General features: G+C 41.4%; 1 protein-coding gene across 1 annotated transcript in view; it reads left to right on the forward strand.

Annotated features, from left to right (window-relative positions):
* LOC122758257 (ephrin type-A receptor 5) overlaps positions 1-22,879 on the forward strand; it is an 83,040-nt gene that overhangs the window by 25,593 nt on the left and 34,568 nt on the right. Inside the window, exons 4-5 of the mRNA XM_044012283.1 lie at positions 11,541-11,696; positions 12,572-12,910. Of these exons, the coding sequence (XP_043868218.1) occupies positions 11,541-11,696; positions 12,572-12,910 (495 nt within the window). The remainder of the gene's footprint in view (positions 1-11,540; positions 11,697-12,571; positions 12,911-22,879) is intronic.

The following is a 22,879-nucleotide window of genomic DNA, read 5'->3' on the forward strand; positions in this document are numbered from 1 at the left end:
CTCAGTGCCGGTTGGTTAAGCACATGAGGTGAAGTCTGGCTCAGAGAGGAAGCCGTGTTTTTATCCCAGGTATTTGGAATCTAGAACATGATGTGCACACTTAGAATCGGGGGTTACTACAAAAGAATCACTGGAAATGTTCTATTGTCGGAATAAAAGGGCCAGAATGTTTGTTTGAAAAGTGGCATTTTGGAAATGAAATCGTCCCGGAGAGTAGAAATTGTAGATAAAAGCCTGGATGGATTGGAAATGAGCTAAATGACACAGGAAAGATGGGGGGGGGGTAAAAGATCTGGATTCAATGTTGGAATAATGGAATGTGGGCTAAATTGAATGTTGCGCTGACAGGATAAGAGCTGAACGCCACGTTGAGGAAAATGGCATAAAGGCTGAAAGGAATCCCGAGATTGACAGTTTTCAGGCTGCATTGAATTCACTGTGACAAAAGGACTTTGAGGTACAAGATGGGCAGCGAAGTCAGGGAAGTGAGGATGAGGACGGGTAACCGGGGGGAGGAGGGATGGATATAGAGTGACAGAAGAGGATAAGAGGAAATTATAAGAAAATAGCTTGGATTGATAACGTGATGCTCACTGGAGGCACAATGGAAACTGTAGAGCTCTTGGTTTCGGTGTGTGTCGTCTAAGTGTGTCATGGGCAGAGCTGGATTTTCCTCCCCTGACGATACGTTCAGTGCCAGCGCTCCCCTGATGTTTCCCCTGATGTTGCTCCGTGTTTGCCTGCCTGTCAGACGTCAGCGCCGCGTATGTCAAACTCGATCTGGTCACGCCGGTGGCAACCGCTGCTGCTGCTGCTGCTGACTCACAGGCGCAGTAATGCGAGGAAGACTCGCAGAGCGCCGACTGTTCTGAGGAAGGCGTCGCTTCCGTGTCACGGAGATAAACGCACACGGGACTGTTTGCACCAGCGTTTAAATGTGATTACCCATGTGACCCGACAACGATGTAACATGCATTACTTCATCCTTCCCTTCCAAGTGCGTTGGGGGAAACAATGTAGTCTTCAGCAGTGGTGGAAGTAACAAATTACATCGACTCAAATGACTGTAATTAAGGACAATTTTGCGAGTATAACCGATCATTTCGCTACATTTAACTTACATTTTACCTGGCAACACAAAGCCAATGACACGTTACGAGAAATCTTAACGTCGTTATCACATGAACGCGCCCACTGAACCACGCAGCAGAGGGTTTGGGTTCGGATAGGAACTCAGAAATTGAGAAAACGACATAGAGAATTGTGGTGGAGGAGAAGCCTCGGCCACAACTGGACAAATGATTTATTTACCATGGGAGAAAAAAGGAAATGGCGTCCAAATGCGGTGTAAAATATGCTTGCCAGCGCGTGCAGTGATATTGGCTCATAAAACTTTAGCGTCTAATCCGAAAAAACTCATTGAGGTAAGAGAATGGTTCTAGAAAAGGTTCTGAAAATTGAACGTCACTTTAAAAAGTACTTTATACTCTTGACTATATTTTTTTCACCAGTACTTAGTAGTTGTTGTTATTTCAGTCACATAATACTTTGACTTTCATTACTCTGATGTGACTCTGAAAACTCAAAGGTTGTTTGTTTGTCTATTGTAAAAAAAAAAATTTTTTTATATGAATATAAATGAACTTGAACTTTAATCTTTCATTCTTTTTTTTTCAATAATTTCAATAAGCTTTGTGATTTTTCAGCGTCTTAAATGAGAATATTTCCTGGTTGCTTTGCTCCATGTAACAAAGAAATCATCAAAATCAAATAATTGTGGTTTGTGGACAAAACAAAACATTTGAGAACATCATCATTTTGAGGGTTGGAAACATTTTGAAGGTCACACAACTAACTCATTAATCGATTATAATATTATATTATATATAAGTGCAGTCCTAATTTTATAGAAATAGTAGCCCCCCCCATTTGCTCCTTGTGAAGCTCAAACCTTTACATTTTCATGTGTTCTGTTCCCCAAAATCTTTAATTCATCTTTTAAGTTTTGAACCTTTTTTTTTATCATCCCTGTTAAATTGCTCCACAGACAGAACAGAAGAGTTCAGTGACTGATGGCACAGAAATCTGCAAGTGGCGGGAAGCCTTTGTGATTCCATCACCTCCAGAAATATGAATCGACTTGATTTATTCGTTCATCTTTTTGAGATCTTGTTCCACTGGAAACTGCTCCGGGCTTCTGTCTTTCTTTCTCCAGCTCTGTACGTTCCCTCAGCGTCTGTCTCTCTCTCTGTCTCCCTCCTCCCTCTCCATCACCCCGTCATCTCAACATGCTGTCATGACAACTAAAGTGCTTCCTGAGTGCTTGTTGGGTAAACTGACTTTCCCAGAAGTGCTTCCCCCATTTTACCCTTCTCCCCGCTAATGTGCACACACACACACATCCACGTATTTGTGAGCTCCGTATACGACACATTACTTTAACCTTCAACACAAAAAACACCACTCACATCCTCAACTTCTTAACCCATAAATTAAATCCGATACTCGCCATAATCTCTAAAAACCACACGTTTGAGGACCCTATAGTGTCCTGACAGAGACATATGTACAGGAGAACACACACTCACACACACACACACACACACAGTTGGTGAAATATTCATAAAATGCCTCCTCCAGCAGAACCAGCTCCTCCCCTCCATGAAAGCCCTGGTCGTCTCCTGTGGCCCAGTCAGCGGTGGCTTGTAGAAGTGGTTACTGGTAGTTAGGGACACTTCAGATGGATGTAGGTCAGGTAATGAGTCACTCGTGTATATAATAAAGCGATTATAGATTTATGGCGGGCGCGCATAGTTTCTGCACCCACACACACACACACACATATATACAGTCTGACCCTTACAGTAAAATACACGGTGATCTGAGTAAACCGGAGCTACTTTTATATCCCAGTGTGGTCATGGGGCCACTTTATTAGGTACACTGTGGCAGGAGAGGCGTTCGTCGTGGTCGGCTTCAAGGTTTCATGAGTTGTGTGTTCGAAGATCGTCTTGACCGTGTCTCACATGCACTGAGCTGCTGCCATGTGAGCGATGTACCGTATATACAGTCTGCCAAGCCGCTGGGTGTACACTTGTATACTTGAGGTTTTAGATGAAACCTCAGGAATTCTCCACACATAAAGGCTACAAACTACAGAGGCTGTGATTAGCTGATGAGATAATTGCGTCAGCGTGTACCTAATAAAGCTCGCCGTTGATTGTGGAGTGTAGAAAAAGGATTTTAACCATGTAATGTAGTACTTATGTTGTGGCATTGTTTGTGTTGTAGGTAAAAATCGAAACTTTCAAAAAAGCGACTTTGCTTTAGGGCCATGGTTCTCAATCTGTGGCACGTGTACCACTGGTGGTACGCTAGTTTCCTCCGGTGGTACTTGGAGGTAAATGAGAAATGCTGTTTCTACTTTATAATAACAGGGTATGTGATCGCAGTGAGGCTTATCTCTTGCTCCATCTTAATTTAATGTCTTTATACCAGTGTGTGAAGCATATGTGAGGAAGAGGAGGAGGGTGATGATGATGATGATGAGAGAGCAAATTCTCATCTTATTGGGAATAAATCAGCCTCCTGTGAAAAGTGCGCGGCTGACTTTTACTCGACCTATTTACATGAATTGTATTTTAAAGTTGGAGATAACGGTGTTGATTCAAGAGCGCAATATTTTCTCGTGTGGTTTGAAAAGGAGAACCACTGCTTTAGAGGAATCTGGACGTATGCAGCCACCATCCAGTAGATTAACTTTGAAAAAACATATACATTGAAATGTTTTTCTACCTAATAACCTCATCATTTCTTGTTACTTCCTCTGTGCATGTGGGGGAACTTAAGGCTAGGACCACAGAAAACATGTAATTAGCCTGTGATAAATGTGCATACACATGCAGATTTATGAATGCTCAGCATAGCTGCACTTAAATCAGTCAAAAGACGTCGGAAAACCAATTCCGTCCACCTCCCTTTTTCCCCTTAGATCACATGTCTCAGGAGGATTGTTGTGCCTCTCAGATCCTGACCTTTGCTCACCAAATATGTGCCTGCTGGCACTTTTTCCCCCCTCACAGCTGCTAAGTGTGTCGCCACACAGGAACGCCATTTAAATCTCCATTATACGCCGTCTCGTGTCACCGCTAGTATGTGGTCGGCACATCTCGACACTTGATGTATAGCTAATATTCAGTCGTACCCTGTAGGCCGACTGTCGTGACCTCCCGTGACCCACATGGGTCCTGATTGTGAGAATTAACGTCCGCCGAACAATGAGCTCCAGAGAGGAAAACGCTGTTGACTCCATTGTATATTATTGCGTTATTATCGTGTAGCTTTTGTTTGTGTTCACACACACACACACACAGAGAGACGTACACACAAGCTAATACGTGAAGGTATGAAAAACCCGCAGTGTTTATGTTCCTTACGGGCCAGTAGCTCGCTGTGGGACAAATACAGGAACAGGATATTTACTGTGTTTCCTCGGCTCAGTTTATTAGCTCACAATGGTGTCTTCTGACAACACAAACATGCTGTTGAAATTCAGCCTCAGCCAATTTTTTTTGTTTTTCTCCTGTTAAATGTCAATCCTGAGTGACAGGGGAGACGTAAACGTAAAGGCAGGACACATGAGACAAATGGTTTGAGTTGTTTATTGCTCTCATTTTGTCTAAATTGGGACATTCTGTGTTTGGAAATTACGACAGCCTTTACAGCAAGAAGACCCATTTGGAACAAGGGTCTTTCCGCATGGAGTTTGCATGTTCTCCCCGTGTGTGCGTGGGTTTTCTCTGGATTCCCTGGTTTCCTCCCACCGTCCAAAATCATGCAATATGGGGATTAGGCAAATTGGACACTCGAAAAATTGTAAATTGACTGTCGGTCAGAATGGTTGGTTCTGACCCTCATGTGGAGGATAAAGCAGTAGTAGATGAATGGATGGATGATATTTGAGTATATTTAGGTGGAAGTGCTTTTGTAAAGCTTTCACTTTTTAAATCATCATTGTTATTACAAAGTCGGTGTCAGTAATGATCACAATAACTGTCAGATAAATAAAGATTGAGAGACAACGGGTTGTGACGTCACTCATAAGAATTGAAGACTCAGTATTACTCAGTATTATTTCCAATGGCCTCCTTTTGGATGGTAGCAGCTGTCAATATCACTTATTTTCCCTAAAATAAGAACAGAATTTACAAATATGACATCACGTGCTGTAAAGTCTGTTAACTCTTTAGGAAAATGTTTATTTACTACTTATAAATCCAGTGGAAGCTAATTTTCCCACTTTTTTTGCATCGAGTGAGGTCGCCCCCTAGTGGCTATTCAATAAATGTTTATTTCCTGGTTGGCTTCAGGAGGAACCCGCGGACGACATCCACTTATTTTTATGTACAGTCTGTGGTATAAACCAGTAAAGTTGTGGCTGTAAACAGTTTTTATGGACAGAAACATTTATGATTGCTTTGCCCTAATTAACATTTATAATAACTTCTCCATTATATGTTGTAGTTTTAGCATCTGCAACTTGAAGCGTAATCCATCGATTCCTTTTACAAACCAGCTGAAACTCTTTCTTCTGTAATCTCCCTGTTAATCCAGCAATTGACCCGTCGTCCGACGACTTTCAGGAATTTGTCATTCCTCTTCGTACGTCAGAACAAATGTGTGGCGACGCTTGGATCCGCGCTGTCTCTCACTGTGTAGAAGAAAAACAAACAACCACATTCAAACCCACAGTTTGGCTGAGAACGCGGCTCCTCAAACCCCACCGTCCTATGACTCGCCGCCTCGTCTTTAATCTGCTCGCTCGCTCCCTTTAATCCCGACCAAAGCGACGACAGCCACGTCTTTATAAATCAACATGTTTGCAGTGAAATGTTTCCAATTAAAGAGGACGCTCATTTAGAGGCATCGGCGGACACCGCTGGATCCTTAATTGCTCGGGACGCCAGTGTGCGATGCATATTAATTACGTATTAACCTCCGCACACGCACACACACGCACAGCTGCGTGGAGGCACATCAGTGTGTATTGCATATTAATTACCGTTTAGCCTTTTGTGTTGTGCATTAAGAGCTGCATGGCATCAGAGAGACAGCTTGCCCAAGGGCAACTACACACACACACACATGCTAATACCACCAACGCTAAAAACATTCAGGTTGCATTTGCAATGAACACTGATCTATTTCACTCAATCAGCCGTGACCATCACTAATTTCAACCACGGAAAGTGTGAATTCACGTGTCTGTCAGTGTAAAGTGATGAGTTCATGGGTGGGCGTGTCCTTTTAAGACCTGGACTTACTAAAAAACTCAAAGATAAGTTTCACATTTCGATAACTGGCAGTGATTCAACCGCTTAGGGATTCACGGTACTAGTGAATGTTGTCCGTGATTGGACGGGCATCATGCGGAAGTCCTGGGGTTCTACCGTAATGACAAGTGTATGGGTGCAAAGCTCCATTTCTCTGCTTTCCGGTCGGTATCCATCCATCCATCCGTCCTTCTTCTACCGCTTTATCCTAACCCGACTATAATAATAATAATAATTTGAAGTGGAACTTCATGTAAATGGCTTCATTGATGACTTATCTCTGTACATCGACACCTTCTTTCTTTTCAAAATAGGAGGAAATGCTGCTAATTGACTAAAACGTTGTATTTTCCAAGTACAGTTTTTTAAGTAAATTTAGTGCATTGCGGTGCAGATACACAAGGAACATTGGAGAGACGAAGCATTAGTTTTATTCGTGTTAGATGATAAATGTTAGAGTTTAGAACAGAAAACCAACCAAACATTAGCACCATGTCTTTGCTGCACTGATTCTTTTTTTAAAGATTAAAGATTAAAAAACTCTTACTGGTTCCTCTCTGTACTGATCATTGAGCGAGTGATCTTCTAATGTTTTTAAATTGTGGAACACTGGCAAGAGCGAAATCCATTTAACAGATATTTATGCACCAAAAACCCCGTACGAACATGAATATTTTGTATTAATCAAATTAGGTTACATTAGGTTCAACTTAATCCTGTTTCCACTTTGGAATATTTACAAAAGACCCTGCACTAAATTCCCCAATCCCATGGAGGGTTTCTGGATATTTTACCAAGGGTTTCCAGCCCCTTTGCAGCCTTACTTAGACCTAACAGTTTAATACACATAATACTCATAGTAGAAATGCTCGCATGCTAATATGGTAATAACAGCATTTGTTTTTCTACAAAAATCTCTTCAAAGAAGAGTTATTCCCCCTCAATCACGTAATTATTTATTTCAATTAGGGCCCAAGCACGAATGGCAGGGGCCGAAACGGCATGTCATTTGTGTGGGGGAACCTATCGTTATCCTCCAGGTTGTTATATGTCCTCGTGAAACTTTGCACGGAGGTCAGGTGTGGCGAAAATGGACTCTGACCTGTGCGATGCACCAGGGCTCTATAGCGCCCCCCCTAAGGCAAAATGTGGATAGGAGCGAGCCAAGATTAAGTTGCACCAAATTTCACGAAACTTGATGGGAACTTGTAACGGCCCAAGGCGAACAAAAAAGTCTATTTGGACCACGGCCTCAACTCAAAAGGAAGTCTGCAAATTTTGAATTTGGCGTCCATCTTGGCGAGTGCGTTTACGTACCGACATAATGAACGTGACCATTTTTACTAGACAAATCAAAGGCTTTTTCCAAATAAAGTTTAAGATTAAATAAGTAAACAAACCTGACCACAAACTTATCTTGGGCGTAACATTGTTCGCAATAGTCAATAGCAACACTCTACGTATCTGCAATGAACAATAAAGGTAGCAGACTGTGAGTGGCAGCCATCTTAGAATCTGGATTTTTAAGGGATTAGGTTGGCTCCTTACGTCCACGCTGAACACACACATGTTCTGGTTTAGTCTCTGTGGCTTTTTTAATCTCTTCATCCCAGTTTCAGCCTTATTTCACTGCGCTCTCAGACATTTCTTGTTGTGAATCCTGACAATCATTCAGTCATTTGCACCCATGCTGTCACGTCATGTTAAACTGCACGCGCGTGAAGTTCACTTCCACACGTTCACGTCTCCCGTCGAGCAAAGGTAATCTGTTTTAGCCTAATTGGAAATGAGCTAGAATAATGATAATAAACATGTTGCCCTCGACTCTGTCAGTGATTGTTAGTCAATTGGAATTGATTTTCATTAAAGTGACATTGCAATGTTTTTTTTCTTTTCACTCCAATTTGCACATTTTAATTGCACATCTTTATATCATTCTCATAATCATTTATTTGCCACTTCCATGGCATTATTTTTTAATTTACTGCAAACATTTTTATCTCATATCTAAGACCACGTTATAGGCAAATCTGTCCTTTTTTAATGCAAATGCATGTGGCTCACCCAACGCGTTTGCTTTCTTCCCTCAGATATGTATCGATAATTAGTTTTGACTGACGACCAAGAAAAAGCGTGCGACTTAAAAAAGATTTGCTTCGGTTCCCAGCGTGTGTGGAATTAACCAAAATAGTAAATAGCGATCCTCAGTAGTGACAGCTGGCAGCGACTGTGGCCAACAGACAAAATCATCTACAAATCTCAGAACTTGATCAACAGGAAATCTTAATGAGCAGCCATTATAGCGTCACGCTGGGCCCGCACCATACTGTTGATTGACACACCATGTGGCCAGATTTAAGCACCTAAAATAAAAAAGATAAGTAATGAAGTAATTCTAACTTTTCTCAGAAATTTGACTTTAATCTCATAATTCTGACTTTTTCTTTAATCTCAGAATTCTGACTTTTTTTCCTCAGAATTCTGACTTTAGTTCTCAGAATTACAACTTTTTCTTTAATCTCAGAATTCTGAATTTAATCTTAGAATTCTGAATTTAATCTCCAAACTCTCACTTTAATTCTGACTTTTTCTTTAGTCTCAGAATCCTGACTTTTCTCAGAAATTTGACTTTAATCTTTAGAATTCCCATTTTTTTAAAATTAATATAAGAATTCTCACTTTATTCTCAGAATTCCAACTTTTTTCTTATAATTCTGAGTTTAATCTCATAATTCTGACTTTTTCTTTAATCTCAGAATTCCCACTTTTTCTTAGAATTCTGACTTTAATCTCATAATTCTGACTTTTTTTCCTCAGAATTCTGACTTAAATTCTCAGAATTACAATTTTTTCTTTAATCTCAGAATTCTGAATTTAATCTCCAAACTCTCACTTTAATTCTGACTTTTTCTTTAGTCTCAGAATCTTGACTTTTTTCTACTTTTTTCTCAGAATTCTCACTTTAATCTCAGAATTTATGCCGTTTCATTTTTTGGTTCTTACATGTGACCCTCACAGTCTTCTGTAATACTTCACTCGTGTGTGTGTGTGTCTGTGTGTGTGTGTCTGTATAAGTGAAATGAGCTGCCACCATGTTTTTATGGATTTGGCCATCCATGGGGGAGTTTGGAGGATGAAGTCAAGGAGAGCGAGACGACGCCAGACTGCGGCAATAAATCTGTACATAACCGCGAATGTTTGTGGATCCGGATCAGGTGTGTCCCACTGCCCTCGATGCCAAAAAAACCCAAGTGCGATCAAATAAAATCTGCCGCAAATCAAATTTAGTTAGCCGCCATCAATACAACACTGTACGGAGGCCTTCTCTACGTTTATGCCCTGGAATAAATTCAGGGTCCGCGCTCCATTGAGCGTGATTTATGTGATGAGACGCTCGGGCGAAACTAGGCCAGGTCACAAACGGCAGAGACGGCGACGTCTTGAGCCTCAACACATAATTGGGATTTGGGTACGGTACAGTATGTGTGGCATTCTTCATGACGGAGACTATTATAAAAGTGTGTGTCTGTGAGGAAAGACACGGGGAGGTGAGACACACACACAGCGATCCCGGGCAGAGGGAGAATCTTTCAGGCCTAATGTTCCGTGACAACAGGCCAAGGTTCCGTCAAGGTGAATCAGTGCCACCGACGACACACACACACAAACACGCACACACGCAGGTTCATGCAGCTGTCCTTTTTTAAAGCACTCGCGTTGACCTCCATTCTTTTGGACATCTTAAATAACAAGTCGTCTCTCACCTTAGCCACAACCAGTTAATGCCTGACCACGACTGTATCTTAAGCCCTGACCTTTACTACAAGGTCACTGTTTATGCAAGAAGTGGCAACAAATACAAGTACACGCATAAAAATAAGACGACGCACACACACACACGCGCGATCATCTGCCGCCGCTCCTCCTTTGTTTCATCCAACCCTTCCCATCCCCCCTCGTAAAGTTTCGTCCTTTCTTCCCTCCCTCGCTCCCATCTTATCTCCTTTACCTTCCACTCCTAACCTCCTCTTTATTCTCCCCCTTGGACTTTAATTATGTAGTTCTTAATCACACTTTTCAGCGTGAATGGGCCGAGCACCTTGGCCAAATTAAGAAACAACGGGTGAACACAACAACAACAGCTTCGAGCCCCGTAGTGCGGCGACTTCTCCTTTGTCTTACTCTCTTCTCCTCCTCGCTGGTGTTTTCACCTCCTCACACCTCATTTCTCCGCTCCTCTCAGGAAAATATGTGACGCGCGGAGCACAAGATTTGTTGTCATCGCCCGCGACGATATCTTCAGTGATCTGTGGAACTCGCCGATCATTATCAAAAAAGTCCAATATCCCATTAGTATTTCATCCCCTGACTGTATGTGTGTCTGTTTGTGTCTGAGCACAAGAGCAAATTCAGGACGAAAGTGATGCTGTGATAAAGAAGTGATTGGTTGTTTTGAGGGAATGGGGTGTAACCATGGCGACAGAGGTTGTTGATGTATTCTTGTGTGTTAACATTCTGAGCGAGTAAACCCTCCATGTCTACCTGCGCGGCGCAGATTAACTGTTTGAGTGTGCGTTTGTGTGGGAAGATGAGAGATTATGCCACTTCCCATGTGCGGCTTCTTTTTCTTTCTATATGCTGCACATATATATATATATATATATATATATATATGTGTATATATATATATATATATGTGTATATATATATATATATGTGTATATATATATATATATATATGTATATATATATATATACATATATATATATATATATATATATATATATATATGTACATATACATATATATATACTGCATATAGGGGGGTGTCAATAACCCATGGCTGGTTATTGATCAGTAAACTGAAGTATCTGATTTGAGTAAGACAGAGAAACATGACAGAGAGAGCAGAGTTGTTCAAATTGGATTAAAGAATAATCCCTGGAGGAATATAAGAGGAAATCAGAATTCAAAAAGAAAATGTAAAAACAACCACAAATGTGCACTAGAAACTAACCTTTTTTAAATTACTCTAGTTCTCTGATGAGGAACTTTTAAATGAACATGTTCTTCTGCTTTATCTCTCCCCTGTTTCCCTCCTCCTTCCTCGTCCTGTTTGTTCGTCCTCTCTTATCATCTCATCTTCATCTGGCGCTGAACTCCTGGTGGCTCCCTCTGCAAACCTCCTCCTCCTCCTCACTCTTCAGTGTGCAGCGTGGGGTTTTACCGCTCGCTGCTGGAGTCCCTGACCTGCAGTAAATGTCCGCCTCACAGCGTGGCGAGGCAGACGGGCGCCACCTCCTGCACCTGTGAGGACGGCTACTACAAGATCGACTCCGACCCGTCCAACATGGCCTGCACACGTAAGGATAAAGTACCTAATGTGGGGCTGTCACTTTCTGGAAAAGTTCAAACTTACTGAAACATACGAATATAAAACGCTATTTATCATTCACTCAAGTGACGCTAAAAGATTTGTTACTTCGGATATCGGACAGAGAGAAATGTAAAATCTGATACAATCCAAAAATTCCTATATATCCCAAGCTTCACTATAAAAACTGTCTATTTTTTGCTTATTTTAGCCATAAAAGTACCAGGAAATGCCCTGTGCTTTCAATATCTGGCAGTTATTTTCAATTTACTGCCATGTTAAAATGGTGTATTAACAATTTAAAGTGAAGAAAAAACAGATTTTGTGTGTTAAAGTTTTAAATTTGAGCAGTATAAAACATATTTGAAATAATAAAAGTGAAGTTTTTTTTTTCGCCGGCCTCCTGCAATAGCCCGGGGTGAAATTACCGCAATAACCACCCTTGACGTGCAACTTCTCAGCTTTCGGAAACTGTTTAAATATTTCCGATAGCACAAACAGTTGCGTAATTACGGTAATGAAAAATGTGCGAACGTGTCGTCTTAAAAAATTGGCAAAACCATTTTAGCTCGGTCATGTTTGGGCCGTTTCTTACAACAATATTTGTTACACAGTTGGAGAATTAAGTCTTTGAAATGACGCTGGTAACAAATGTGTCGTTACCAGCGTCATACGTTCATAAATGGTCTTAAATGGTGACATTATTGTCCACTCATGGCACCAAAGACAGGCGTTCAACACTGATGCACTTCTAGGCTGTATATGTTCAACTCCGCTTAAAAGTGACAGCCCGAAATATCTTCATAAATTATCTGCCAGATTCACAATGTCACCGCTTGTATTTGCCTCTCCTCGTCTCCGTAGGCCCGCCCTCCGCGCCACGCAACGCTATCTCCAACGTGAACGAGACCAGCGTCTTCCTGGAGTGGTCCGTCCCCACGGAAACGGGCGGCAGGAAGGACGTGCGCTACAACATCCTCTGCCGGCAGGTGCTGCCGGAGGGGCGGGGCCTGGAGGAGTGCGGCCCCAACGTGCGGTTCCTGCCGCGCCGCGTGGGCCTGTCCAACACGTCGGTGATGGTGGCCGACCTGCAGTCGCACACCAACTACAGCTTCCTGCTGGAGGCCGTCAACGGCGTGTCGGAGCTGGCCAGAGAGCACGCCAAGCAGTACGTGTCGCTCAACGTGACGACCAATCAGGCAGGTATGTCTCCGCCGGATCTGTCACGGCACATTGTTTTTCCCTCCTCCTCCTTCAAGCCCCACAGCTGTGCTGTCGCAGCTGCGTCAGCCTTCCCTCCCTCTCTTCCTCCTCCAAACATCATCATTTTGTCATGACACGCCGCTTCCTCCTCTTCCTCCTCTTTTTTTTGGGGGGAACGTTCGTACGCAGCAACTTTTGCCAGCACATTGTTTTCAGTGGGGACGCACATCAGACATGCACACAAACACTTCGCTCGTCTGTCGTGACGCGCCTGCTTTTCTCCACTTTTCCTTTTAATGCATGCAATGAAATTCTTTCTGAGCATTTTTTGATACCGGCGCCAGAGAAGTAGGTCAGTTTGTGCTCTCTGAAATAAGCTTTGAACCTCCCGTCATCCGGAAGAATTTCCTGAATTAGTTAGCGACGGATATGATGCAGCCAGACGTGGGGAGTTTCTTCATTTAGTATATATACTGTATAAATATATATATGAAGCGCTCAGGTTGTCTGCTTAGGAACTAATGATTGTTTTCATAAGCGATTAATCTGTCGATTATTTTCTTGGTCGCTCAGAAAACGGTAAAAAATGTTGATCGGTGTTTGTCAAACCTGGAAATGACGATGTTCGTCTGCAAACCAAAAGGATTCAGTTTGAATGATTTCTTTGTTTATATAAATCAGAGAAACGAAGAATATGTTCATGTTTACGAAGCTGAAACAATCAGAAACCTTGTTTTAATCAGGAAAAACATCGAGGTCAAGTCTCGCGTGGTTGTGATTGCCCTGCGAGATTTGTTGCAGCAGAGGATACAGGAAGGAGCATATGTTAAAAGATTTGTCGGATCTTCCACATAAATATCGACGCGAATCGGAAAAATCTGGGAGGTTGAATGAGTGAGTGCTTTTTTTCTGCCCCCTTTTTTCCAGGATAAATTTCACTTCCAATATCTGGCAGTTATTTAAAGCGTTTAGGAATTACGGTGCTGGGAAGCTGACGTCACAAACACATGACACGCTGGATGGTCGTTGCGCGGAAGTTTAATGGCGCAAAGCTCTATTTCTCTGCTCTCCGGTATCCATCCGTCCATCTTCTACCTTCTCCCTTGCCAATCTCGGTCAACATAGGGCCAAAGGCGGGGGGGTGGACAGATCACCAGTCCATAGTTTTTGGAATTTTCTTGATATCACAAACGGTCTAGGAGTTACGTCAAATCCTGGATGGTCACTGAAGGGTTAACCTGTTCCTGAATAAAATTATTAAAAAAACAATCGCATGAACACAAAACAACAATCAATCAAACCAGCGTGTGCAGAAAACACACGTCTGATCATGTCATCAAAGAAAAGAAACCCTGTCTGCTGGACAACAGAGACTCTACAGAGTCCCAACTCTATACAAGCAGGATTTGCTCTGACCCAGCGGCATCTGCATTGGTTCTGATGGAATCTCACAAGTGTTATCTTTTATTTTGAGAGCGAGATCATTCACAGAGAGTTTGTAATTACAGAGATAAACTCCCCAAAAAGAGGAGCCGGGGAGGAATCATTTAAAAAAACAGCTTCTTTCATATGGTTTTCCACCACAAATTTTCTGGCATGTTGGAGACCAGCACACGGGGAAAAAAAACCTCCCCAATATTTGTCCAACAAATCAGTCGTCCCCCTGCAGTGAATGATGGAAAAAGCCTTTACTTTGTTGTCTCTTATTGTTGCCGTGGCATTTCTATATATCATCGGGAACGCTGCTTGCCGCCTTCGCTCAGGCTGTGCACTTCATCAGCAGAGACTCTCAGGAGTCTGGGTCTTAATGAGAAGCCTGATTTTTGGTCCCGGCCGCCGTGTAAGCGCGTGTCGGGCGGCAGGTGTTATTGAGTCGCGCCTGTCGCCACTGATGAATCCGGCGGAGGACGCGCGCGCGTACACGTGTTCATTTTGGATCGCAGTGTGTTGGTTTCTCGAGTCTGCGGCTGCCGTTTGTTTTGTGCCTGCAGCTGCCTGGGCGATGTTTGTTATGATGTGCGGACCCCAGAGCAGCGCTGTGAGCGAGGAGAGTGAAAGAGCCCCCGTGCACCTCCATATCTGTAAACATCAGATGCTTTTATTTTATGTCTGCTTTGGGAGCTCATTTATATATTTACAGGCAGTATGCGCTGGTGTAGTTTATTTTTATTTGCCCATAATGAAATGAGGAAAAATATGAGATTAATGCACTTTCCCTCGACGTCCATGTGGAGATTTTAGTCACTGGAAGTAATATGAGATCATGATTTTTGTACAATAAAACCACAATCATGATTGTTTTGGGGTTTTTTTTACATCGATTTTTAACAAATACTATTTTGCAAGTAACTGAACAGTGCCCTAAAATAGAATATACATATATTTTAGACCGTTTAGGCCAAAAAACATTTGAATCTGAACACATTTGAATCAGTCTCTGCCAAATATAATGGACATGTAACAAGTGTGAGACTTGAAGTTGTTTTTCTTAACAGAAATGTTATTTTTAATTTAAAAGAGAGACACAGACACAGATCTCGGCTCTGTCGCACAAACAGCGATGTTAATGTCAGCGATTTGCAAATACTTTATACTTTATATTCCATATAATGGAGGTTGGAGTTCTATTTAGGGACCGACTCCAATGTTTTGTATCCATTTTTAACCCTGGCTCGAATCAAACAGGCTGTGGGGGAATGAGATCGAAGACACTGCCCGTGTCTTTGCTGTGATTGGTCCATCGCTGTTTCTTGAGGGTGGGCATCAAGAAGACAATGGATAGAATGTTCTCTATAGATTGAACTACTATCTCTCTGCTGTGGCAGATGGTCACAGAAGTTCTAATCCTTCATGATCTAACATCGTTGAGTCATACTAGGAAGTAGTAGCAGTTAAGACTCGGTACAGATTGGGGGGTTGCAGCATTCAGCCGGTCCGAGTTTGCTTTCACACTTTAGTTAAAAAAGTGTTCCCCTCCTCGCCTGAGGTGGCGCTGCATCAAGAATTACTGAAGGAGAGGATGAGACAAACAAATGAACAAGAAAACTCATCGCTCACCTATTGGTTATTACAGGGCAACTTCTGTTTCTGCAAAACAAGGAGCTGCATCAAACCCTATCGGTCGTGGGTTGTTTTATTTAGTTTGATGTGAACATACGACACATATACGCTGTATGTTTTGGTTGTGTTTACCCACAATGCCCTGCGTTGTAGTCCGAGACCTAGACCTACGTTTCTAGGCGTTTCTTGTGCGTTCCCAAGCAAACCGGACTTTCTGAGAAAACGAACTCGGGTTCGATGAAGAAGGAGCTGGTGTGAACGCAGCTTTAGTCACAGTAGAGGTAGAGAGTGTGCGTGAGATGGTTGTCAGACTCTTTAACCACCGCCACTGGGTCAAGATAGAAGACATCCCAGGACCAAGATGGGAGTTTCTTATCTGTCTGTGCAGCCTCCCTCTGTCTACTGCCCCGGCAAACCACTCCTAAAAGGACAGCTGAAGGTTTTAAAGAGCGCCCCCTACACTCCAGTCTCCTGTAGAGAGCAGCAGTCCAGTCCGTTTTACCGTCCAGGTGAACACTCATGTGCTGAGAAGACGACACCAGTGATGTGGTGACAGTCAGCAGTCTGAGTGGATTACACACCACACCGCACAACTCTCATTCACTTTGCGGGAGTTGTTGCTGGATTAAAGTTAGCCAGTCACTGGACCAAGTGCAGATTAGGCATTACGGCAGATTACACATGGCTGGTGGAGTCACGGGCAGATAAATATAGTGCTCTTTCTGTGGCGTGGAGTGTGGAGAACAGCCTTTTGTACCTTGGATATTCTGTATTTAAGTGCAGCCACTGGTATTCAAAGGGGGAGTTTAAGCCGGTGCAACAGTGGGAATGTTAGAGGGCAAATATCCAGAAGTGATTGTCGGGCTTGGTTGTGGTAATGTCAAGTTCTTTTGGTGAAATTAAATAGCATTTCTTTCAATTGTTTTATTGGAAATATGGAGTAAACATTTAATAAATGGATGTATAAGAGTAAAATTAAGTGATAATAAGTAGAAACTAGTAAGTGTTTATGTATACAACTTGGATTTACCAGTCTTGTATAAAGTACCTATCTTACCAGAAAATGACTTTGGTAGAAGTAAGTAATACAACATTTAAACAAAAGTGTTAGGAGTTAGGATTGAGTCATGGTGGCTAAGTGGTAGGGCCAGTTGTCTTTCAACTGGAAGGGTCCAATTACTGGCTCTGCTAGTCTGTGTCCTTGAGCAAGACTAGAAAAGCTCTATATAAATACAGACCACAATACCAACTCTTCTTCTTCTGATTTTATTTGGTAGTAACGAGTAACAAAGATAGTTAGAGGAAATGTAGTGGAGTAAAAGTAAACGTTGCTAGAAATATAAATAAAGTAAATAAAATAAGTAAAGATATGTGAATTTTGTGTCTTGTTTTAGTCCCAAAACCAAAAACTATTCAGTTTTAATGATTTCTTTGTTATATGGATCAAAGACACCATTTAAACTCAAACCCATAAATCGATTGTAAAAATAGTTGACGGTTAATTTAGTAATCGGTTAATAATCGAGCGATTGTTTCAGTCATAATTAGATTCTAATCATCATCATGTGAAATTTTCTCAAATCCATCCTGGGGGCCGGAATGGAGGGTATATCAGCACATTAAAAATAACAACTTAACACCACATTTACAAGTTCCTTCTGCAACTTTTACCATCCAATGTTTTTAAAACATGTGACTTTAGATTCACGTGGTTCCGGTCAATAATGGCCTTTTTCTCCCTTCGTGTTTTATTGAACGCTGAGGTTTTCCACTCGTTTAACGCCGATTATGAAGCCAAAATTGTGCCGGAACCAATGGATTTGAATCTGTGTCGTGAGGGTAAAAGCTTGACATCCAAAAAAAGACAAAAGTACAAACAGAGAGAGACACACGAGGCACGGAGGAGACTCGGTTTGACGGGGGGACAAATTTAGAGGACTCTGCTGCGTTGTGGTGATGATGTGTGGGAAGTTTCACACTTGACAAAGGGCCCGTGACAAAAGTTGATTTCACAGTGAATAATAAAGTGTTTGGTAATCATGAGGAGGAGAGGTGAGGAAGAGAGAGAGAGAGAACATCAAGGTAGAGAAGACAAACAAAGGCAGAGAGAAGGTGAGAGTGAGTGGGTGGATTTAACTCGCTCAAAGACTTTCAGAAACTTTCATTCAAGAGGTTTTTGGATTTATTTAGCTGCCAATAAACGAGTGCATCCTGGATATTCACTGATTTACTGTAGATTTTTACGTTAGTCAACAAAAGTGTAACAGATTAAAAAAAAATGGAAAAGGAATTGAAGATAAAATAATATAATTTTTTTTTATTTCTTTTATCTTTTATGTATGGCTTGTTAGAGTTTTTATTTTTATATCAAGAGGTCACTTCTTATAGCCTACAACAATGGAATAAAAGTCGCTCACAATAAGTTTATTATGGTCAAATGCCGTCTTTTTGATAAGCATGAAAGGAGAAAATCTTAAATAATCCACGACTGACGTGAACATACAGTTTTAGTGGCATGTTTTAAAGTGCCTGCATGTTCCTAGGACCTCAGGATTTATAAGACTTTTTAAGATTCTTGGTTTTCCTTTTAAACAGTAAATCCCAGGGATTTCTGTGTGCGTAAGAGACCTTTTAGATGTTTGTAATTGACACAATTCCAATTATTTTGATCGGGATACTCATAACATTACATTTTTATATGCTTTCCAGCTCAAACTGAAGGCTCCATCACCCATCCACACAATTTTTTTTTAATTTTTCGGATCCACTGCGAGCACTTGAATTAATTCGGCCAATGTGCATTAATTGAGTTTTTATGCAAAACTAGTGTCCTGTTATATGTTTATTTCTGCTCATTTGTTCTTTGTTGTTGTTGTTGTTGTTGTTGTTGTTTACGGTGTGGGAGCCGTTTGTGTTAATGACACCAAATGCTCCCATACATTGTTTTTGCCGCCGTCGGCTGTTAATCAGACGAATTGTGATGCATTATCCTCGAGGCTTGTGGGCGGCGGAGTGCACAGGCTGTAGTGCTGTGGCCATGTGTCTCACTTTTGTTGTTTTGTTTTTTTTAAAGGCACAGACTCTGTGTGTGTGTGTGTGTGAGGGCGGTGGGTGGTGGCGGTTGGGGGGTTTGTTGGAAGCGTTGAAATGAAGTGAAGTTGTGACGGCGGAGGGTGAAACGTGACCGACGCGATGTTTAGTGGATAAAAGCAGAGACGATGTGGGAAGAATGTAGCTGTGATTAAACGGAACGTTATCACAAACAGGAACCCTTACATTTCAACCCATCGCTGTGTTTCTGACGTGCGTTTAGAGATGTACAACAGATGCAGCCACTTTTTCCCGTGTCCAACAAAAGATCTACTCGTTCAGTCCAATACAGTCATTTTATGTCTTTTAACAACACATTAGTGCTGGTGCTTTTACCCAGAGCCATAACCAGTGATTTTTTTTGAAAAGCAAACAGCTCAACATGACTCAGTTAAAATGCTGCTGCTGCTTTTTATTAACGCTTTTACACGACAGTGTCGTATAGTATTAAGGATTTTAGGGTTTTTGGATCGTATCTGAATTCGCTTTTTTACACTATTGGACCAATACCAAGTGTGACTATGGCCTGTTCTGATTACCTGATTTATGAAGAAGCTGTTGCCTTCACAAATGGTGCCCGATGTTATTCCTCCTCAACCCTAAATAAACTCCAGAGTGATAAAAACATGCATTTTTAGGGTTTTTGGATCGTATCTGATTTCAATTTTTTGTCCTTTTCCATCATCAGATCCAGAGATTTTTAACACTATTGGACCACTACCAGTGCTAAGTATTATTATGGCCTATTTTGATTACCGGATAACCTGATTTATGAAGAAGCTGTTGCCTTCACAAATGGTGCCCGATGTTATTCCTCCTCAACCCTAAAAAAGAACTCGAACGAGTGACAAAAATGTGCATTTAAAGAGTTTTTGGCTCATATCTGATGTCACTTTTCCATCACCAGACCCAGAGATTTTTAACACTGTTGGACCAATACCAATGCTTAATATTATTATGGCATATTCGCATTGTTAGAATGGCCAAAGAAACCGGATTTATTCTGGATAAATAAAAGGTTATTTTGCAGTCCAACTGAAGAAGCACACACCTTTATAAATAATAGTTTTTCCCCTTTATTTTAATGAAATTCAGACCTGAAGCTGAACAGGTCTGGCGAGTTTTTTGGGGCACTTAACAATGGTAGATTAATTCAGTATTCTTTTAATTAAAGGTGTTGTATTAATCAGACAACAACAAATGTTATTCCTCCTCAACCTTAATAAACTCCAGAGTGATGAAAATTTGCATTTTTAGGGTTTTTGGATCGTATCTGAGTTCACTTTTTGCCTTTTCCATCATCACATCCAGAGATTTTTAACACTTGGACCAATAACAATTCTACGTATGATTGTGGTCTATTCTCATTGTTGAGAAACCTGATTTATTCGGAATAAAAGTCAACAAATTTCCCGTTGTTTCTTTCACAGTCCAACTGAATAAGCAGACACCTTCATGATTGTTTTTCCCCCTTTATTTTAATGACATTCAAACCTGAAGGTGAACACTTAAATGGTTGATGGTTAAATAATTCAGTGTTCTTTTAGAGGTATCTCCTTTTATTAAGTGCATATATCAGATTGCAGAGAAAACAACAAAGGTACCCAACGCGATTCCTCTGACAGAAATTAGCATTTTTAGGGTTTTTGGATCGTATCTGATTTCACTTTTTGTGCCTTTCCACTATCACATCCAGAGATTTTGAACAGCACCAATGTTTATGCTTTTAAATTGTTCCAATGGCCAAAGAAAACTGATTTATTTGGAATAAAAGCCAACAAATTTCCCATTGTTTGCTTCTTCAGTTGGACTGCAAATGAGACACCTTCAAGTGATTGACAAACATCGTTTTTCCCCTTTATTTTAATGACATTCGAACCTGAAGGTAAAAAAAAAAGAAAAAGTTTTTTCTCAATTGCGTGACTTTTATTAATCAGACTGAAGCCAGTGCTTTGTAGGTGGAGTTGCACACACAAAAAAAGAATGACTTTTGGTTCTTCACAATCTTAAAGAAACCATCTCTCTCTCTCTCTGTTACAGTGTCACCCTTTCACTCTCTCCCCGTCCATCTTCGTGTCATTCTCTCAGGGTAGTTAAAGGATAACACCGCAGATGGCTGAAGGCGTGTATTGATTTTCGGCGATTGCTCAGACAGATAGAAGTGTGAGACGCTTATGTTCTTCATTGTGATAACACTGTGCTTTTATCTGCCGTTGTTTCACTGCAGGGCTGCACACGTGTGTCCAGCCCAATAAGATTTTTTACAACCTTTCTTGACCTCTGTCTCCGTGAAAATAGACGACGTCTGAGGCAGACAATGGGCCTCACAGACGCAGAAGCTCGGGAGATTACCTCCGTCTGTTTTCACCACTCTAGGTGCTCATTAGTTAAATCTAACACGCGCTGGAAGTGTTTAAAGCAGTCGCCGTGATTGCACTCGGCTTCCTGTTGCTAAAAAGGAAAAGTGTTGCTGGAGCGCTGCCTTCGCCACGTCACCCCACCACCCCTCACTTTTTTCATATCGCACTTGCTTTCCGTTTTTGTCAAACCACCCGCTTGACGTTTAATCCCCTCCCCAATCCTTCAGCGCCCCCTCCCTCTCTTCCATCACCTCCCATCCGCTCCGTCTTCTCGAGATCTATGTAAAAGACTCCGTTTTTTTGGGGGGGGTTTATTTTTAAATCTCAGCAGCAGAGTTGTGGAACTACAAGGTGTCTCTTTGTGGAGGAATTTGAGGAGGAGGAGGCTTCTGTTGTCTCATATGGACGTGCGTTGCATCTGTGGAGGAAAGAGAAGGATGCTCTTCAGATACCTGCGACTCCATGGCTGCAGGATTCACATCCAGTTGGGAGGATATTAATATTACTAGTATCCAGTAAACACTGGATCCAGGAAGTAATTTCAATAGTTTATTGTGGACTGTGGTGGTATGCATAACCGATAATAGATGATGAATGATTTTTCCTACACAAATTTTCAAACTCATATTCTATATGGCATGAATTAGGCCTTAAATCACAGGAATCAAACAATATATATCAAACAAATCAACATTATAAACATGAAAAAAGGCGCATGGACTTTGTTCCTCAAATTGTTTAGTGGGCTGAGTTTTGGACTATTTTCTTTCCTCAATGGTTCAAATTCATATAATATCCACATTTTACATCGTATGAAGTTAGGGTGACCTTGAGATGATCTCCCCACATATATCTGAGACAGATTTTTGAAAAGATTGAGGGGAAAGAATGATGGAAAATACAGCAAAGAAAATACAGCAAAGAAAAGAACAACAACAAAGAAGAAGCCATTTTCATTTAGACATGTGATTGAACTGCAGTTGGAGGAGTCATACATATCAACAGACTATGGAAGAAAATGCAAAGAAAGAGCTGCAGCCATACAGATACTTAAAAATGGTGGAGAAAAATAATAATAACCCTGGACAGTTTTTTATATTAAAGTTAAATAGACATTCTATCAACCCTTTGCACTCCCATAGAACTTCTCCTTGTCCTTCATTTTCTTTGTTGGGCTCTCACCCTGTATTAAGTTTATTTTATATAACCCAAACTCCTACGGTTGTGTATCAAAGAGGGCTTTAGACTCTGAGCGCCCTCGTTTGACACGTCTCTATTCAGGAAGCTTTGATTAAACACAGCATGGCCAACTGCGTCCATTTTTCGCAGGATTTAAAGTTAAGATTCTGGTGTATTGTTACCCGTTAAGCTGCTGGGAAAAAGTTTCCTCCATCATGGCCTCTCAGACCTTTTTTTTCCACTATTTAAGCATGGAGAGATTATATGTGTGTGTGTGTGA

Source organism: Solea senegalensis, linkage group LG21 (assembly GCF_019176455.1).
Source record: "Solea senegalensis isolate Sse05_10M linkage group LG21, IFAPA_SoseM_1, whole genome shotgun sequence".
Lineage (NCBI taxonomy): Eukaryota > Metazoa > Chordata > Actinopteri > Pleuronectiformes > Soleidae > Solea > Solea senegalensis.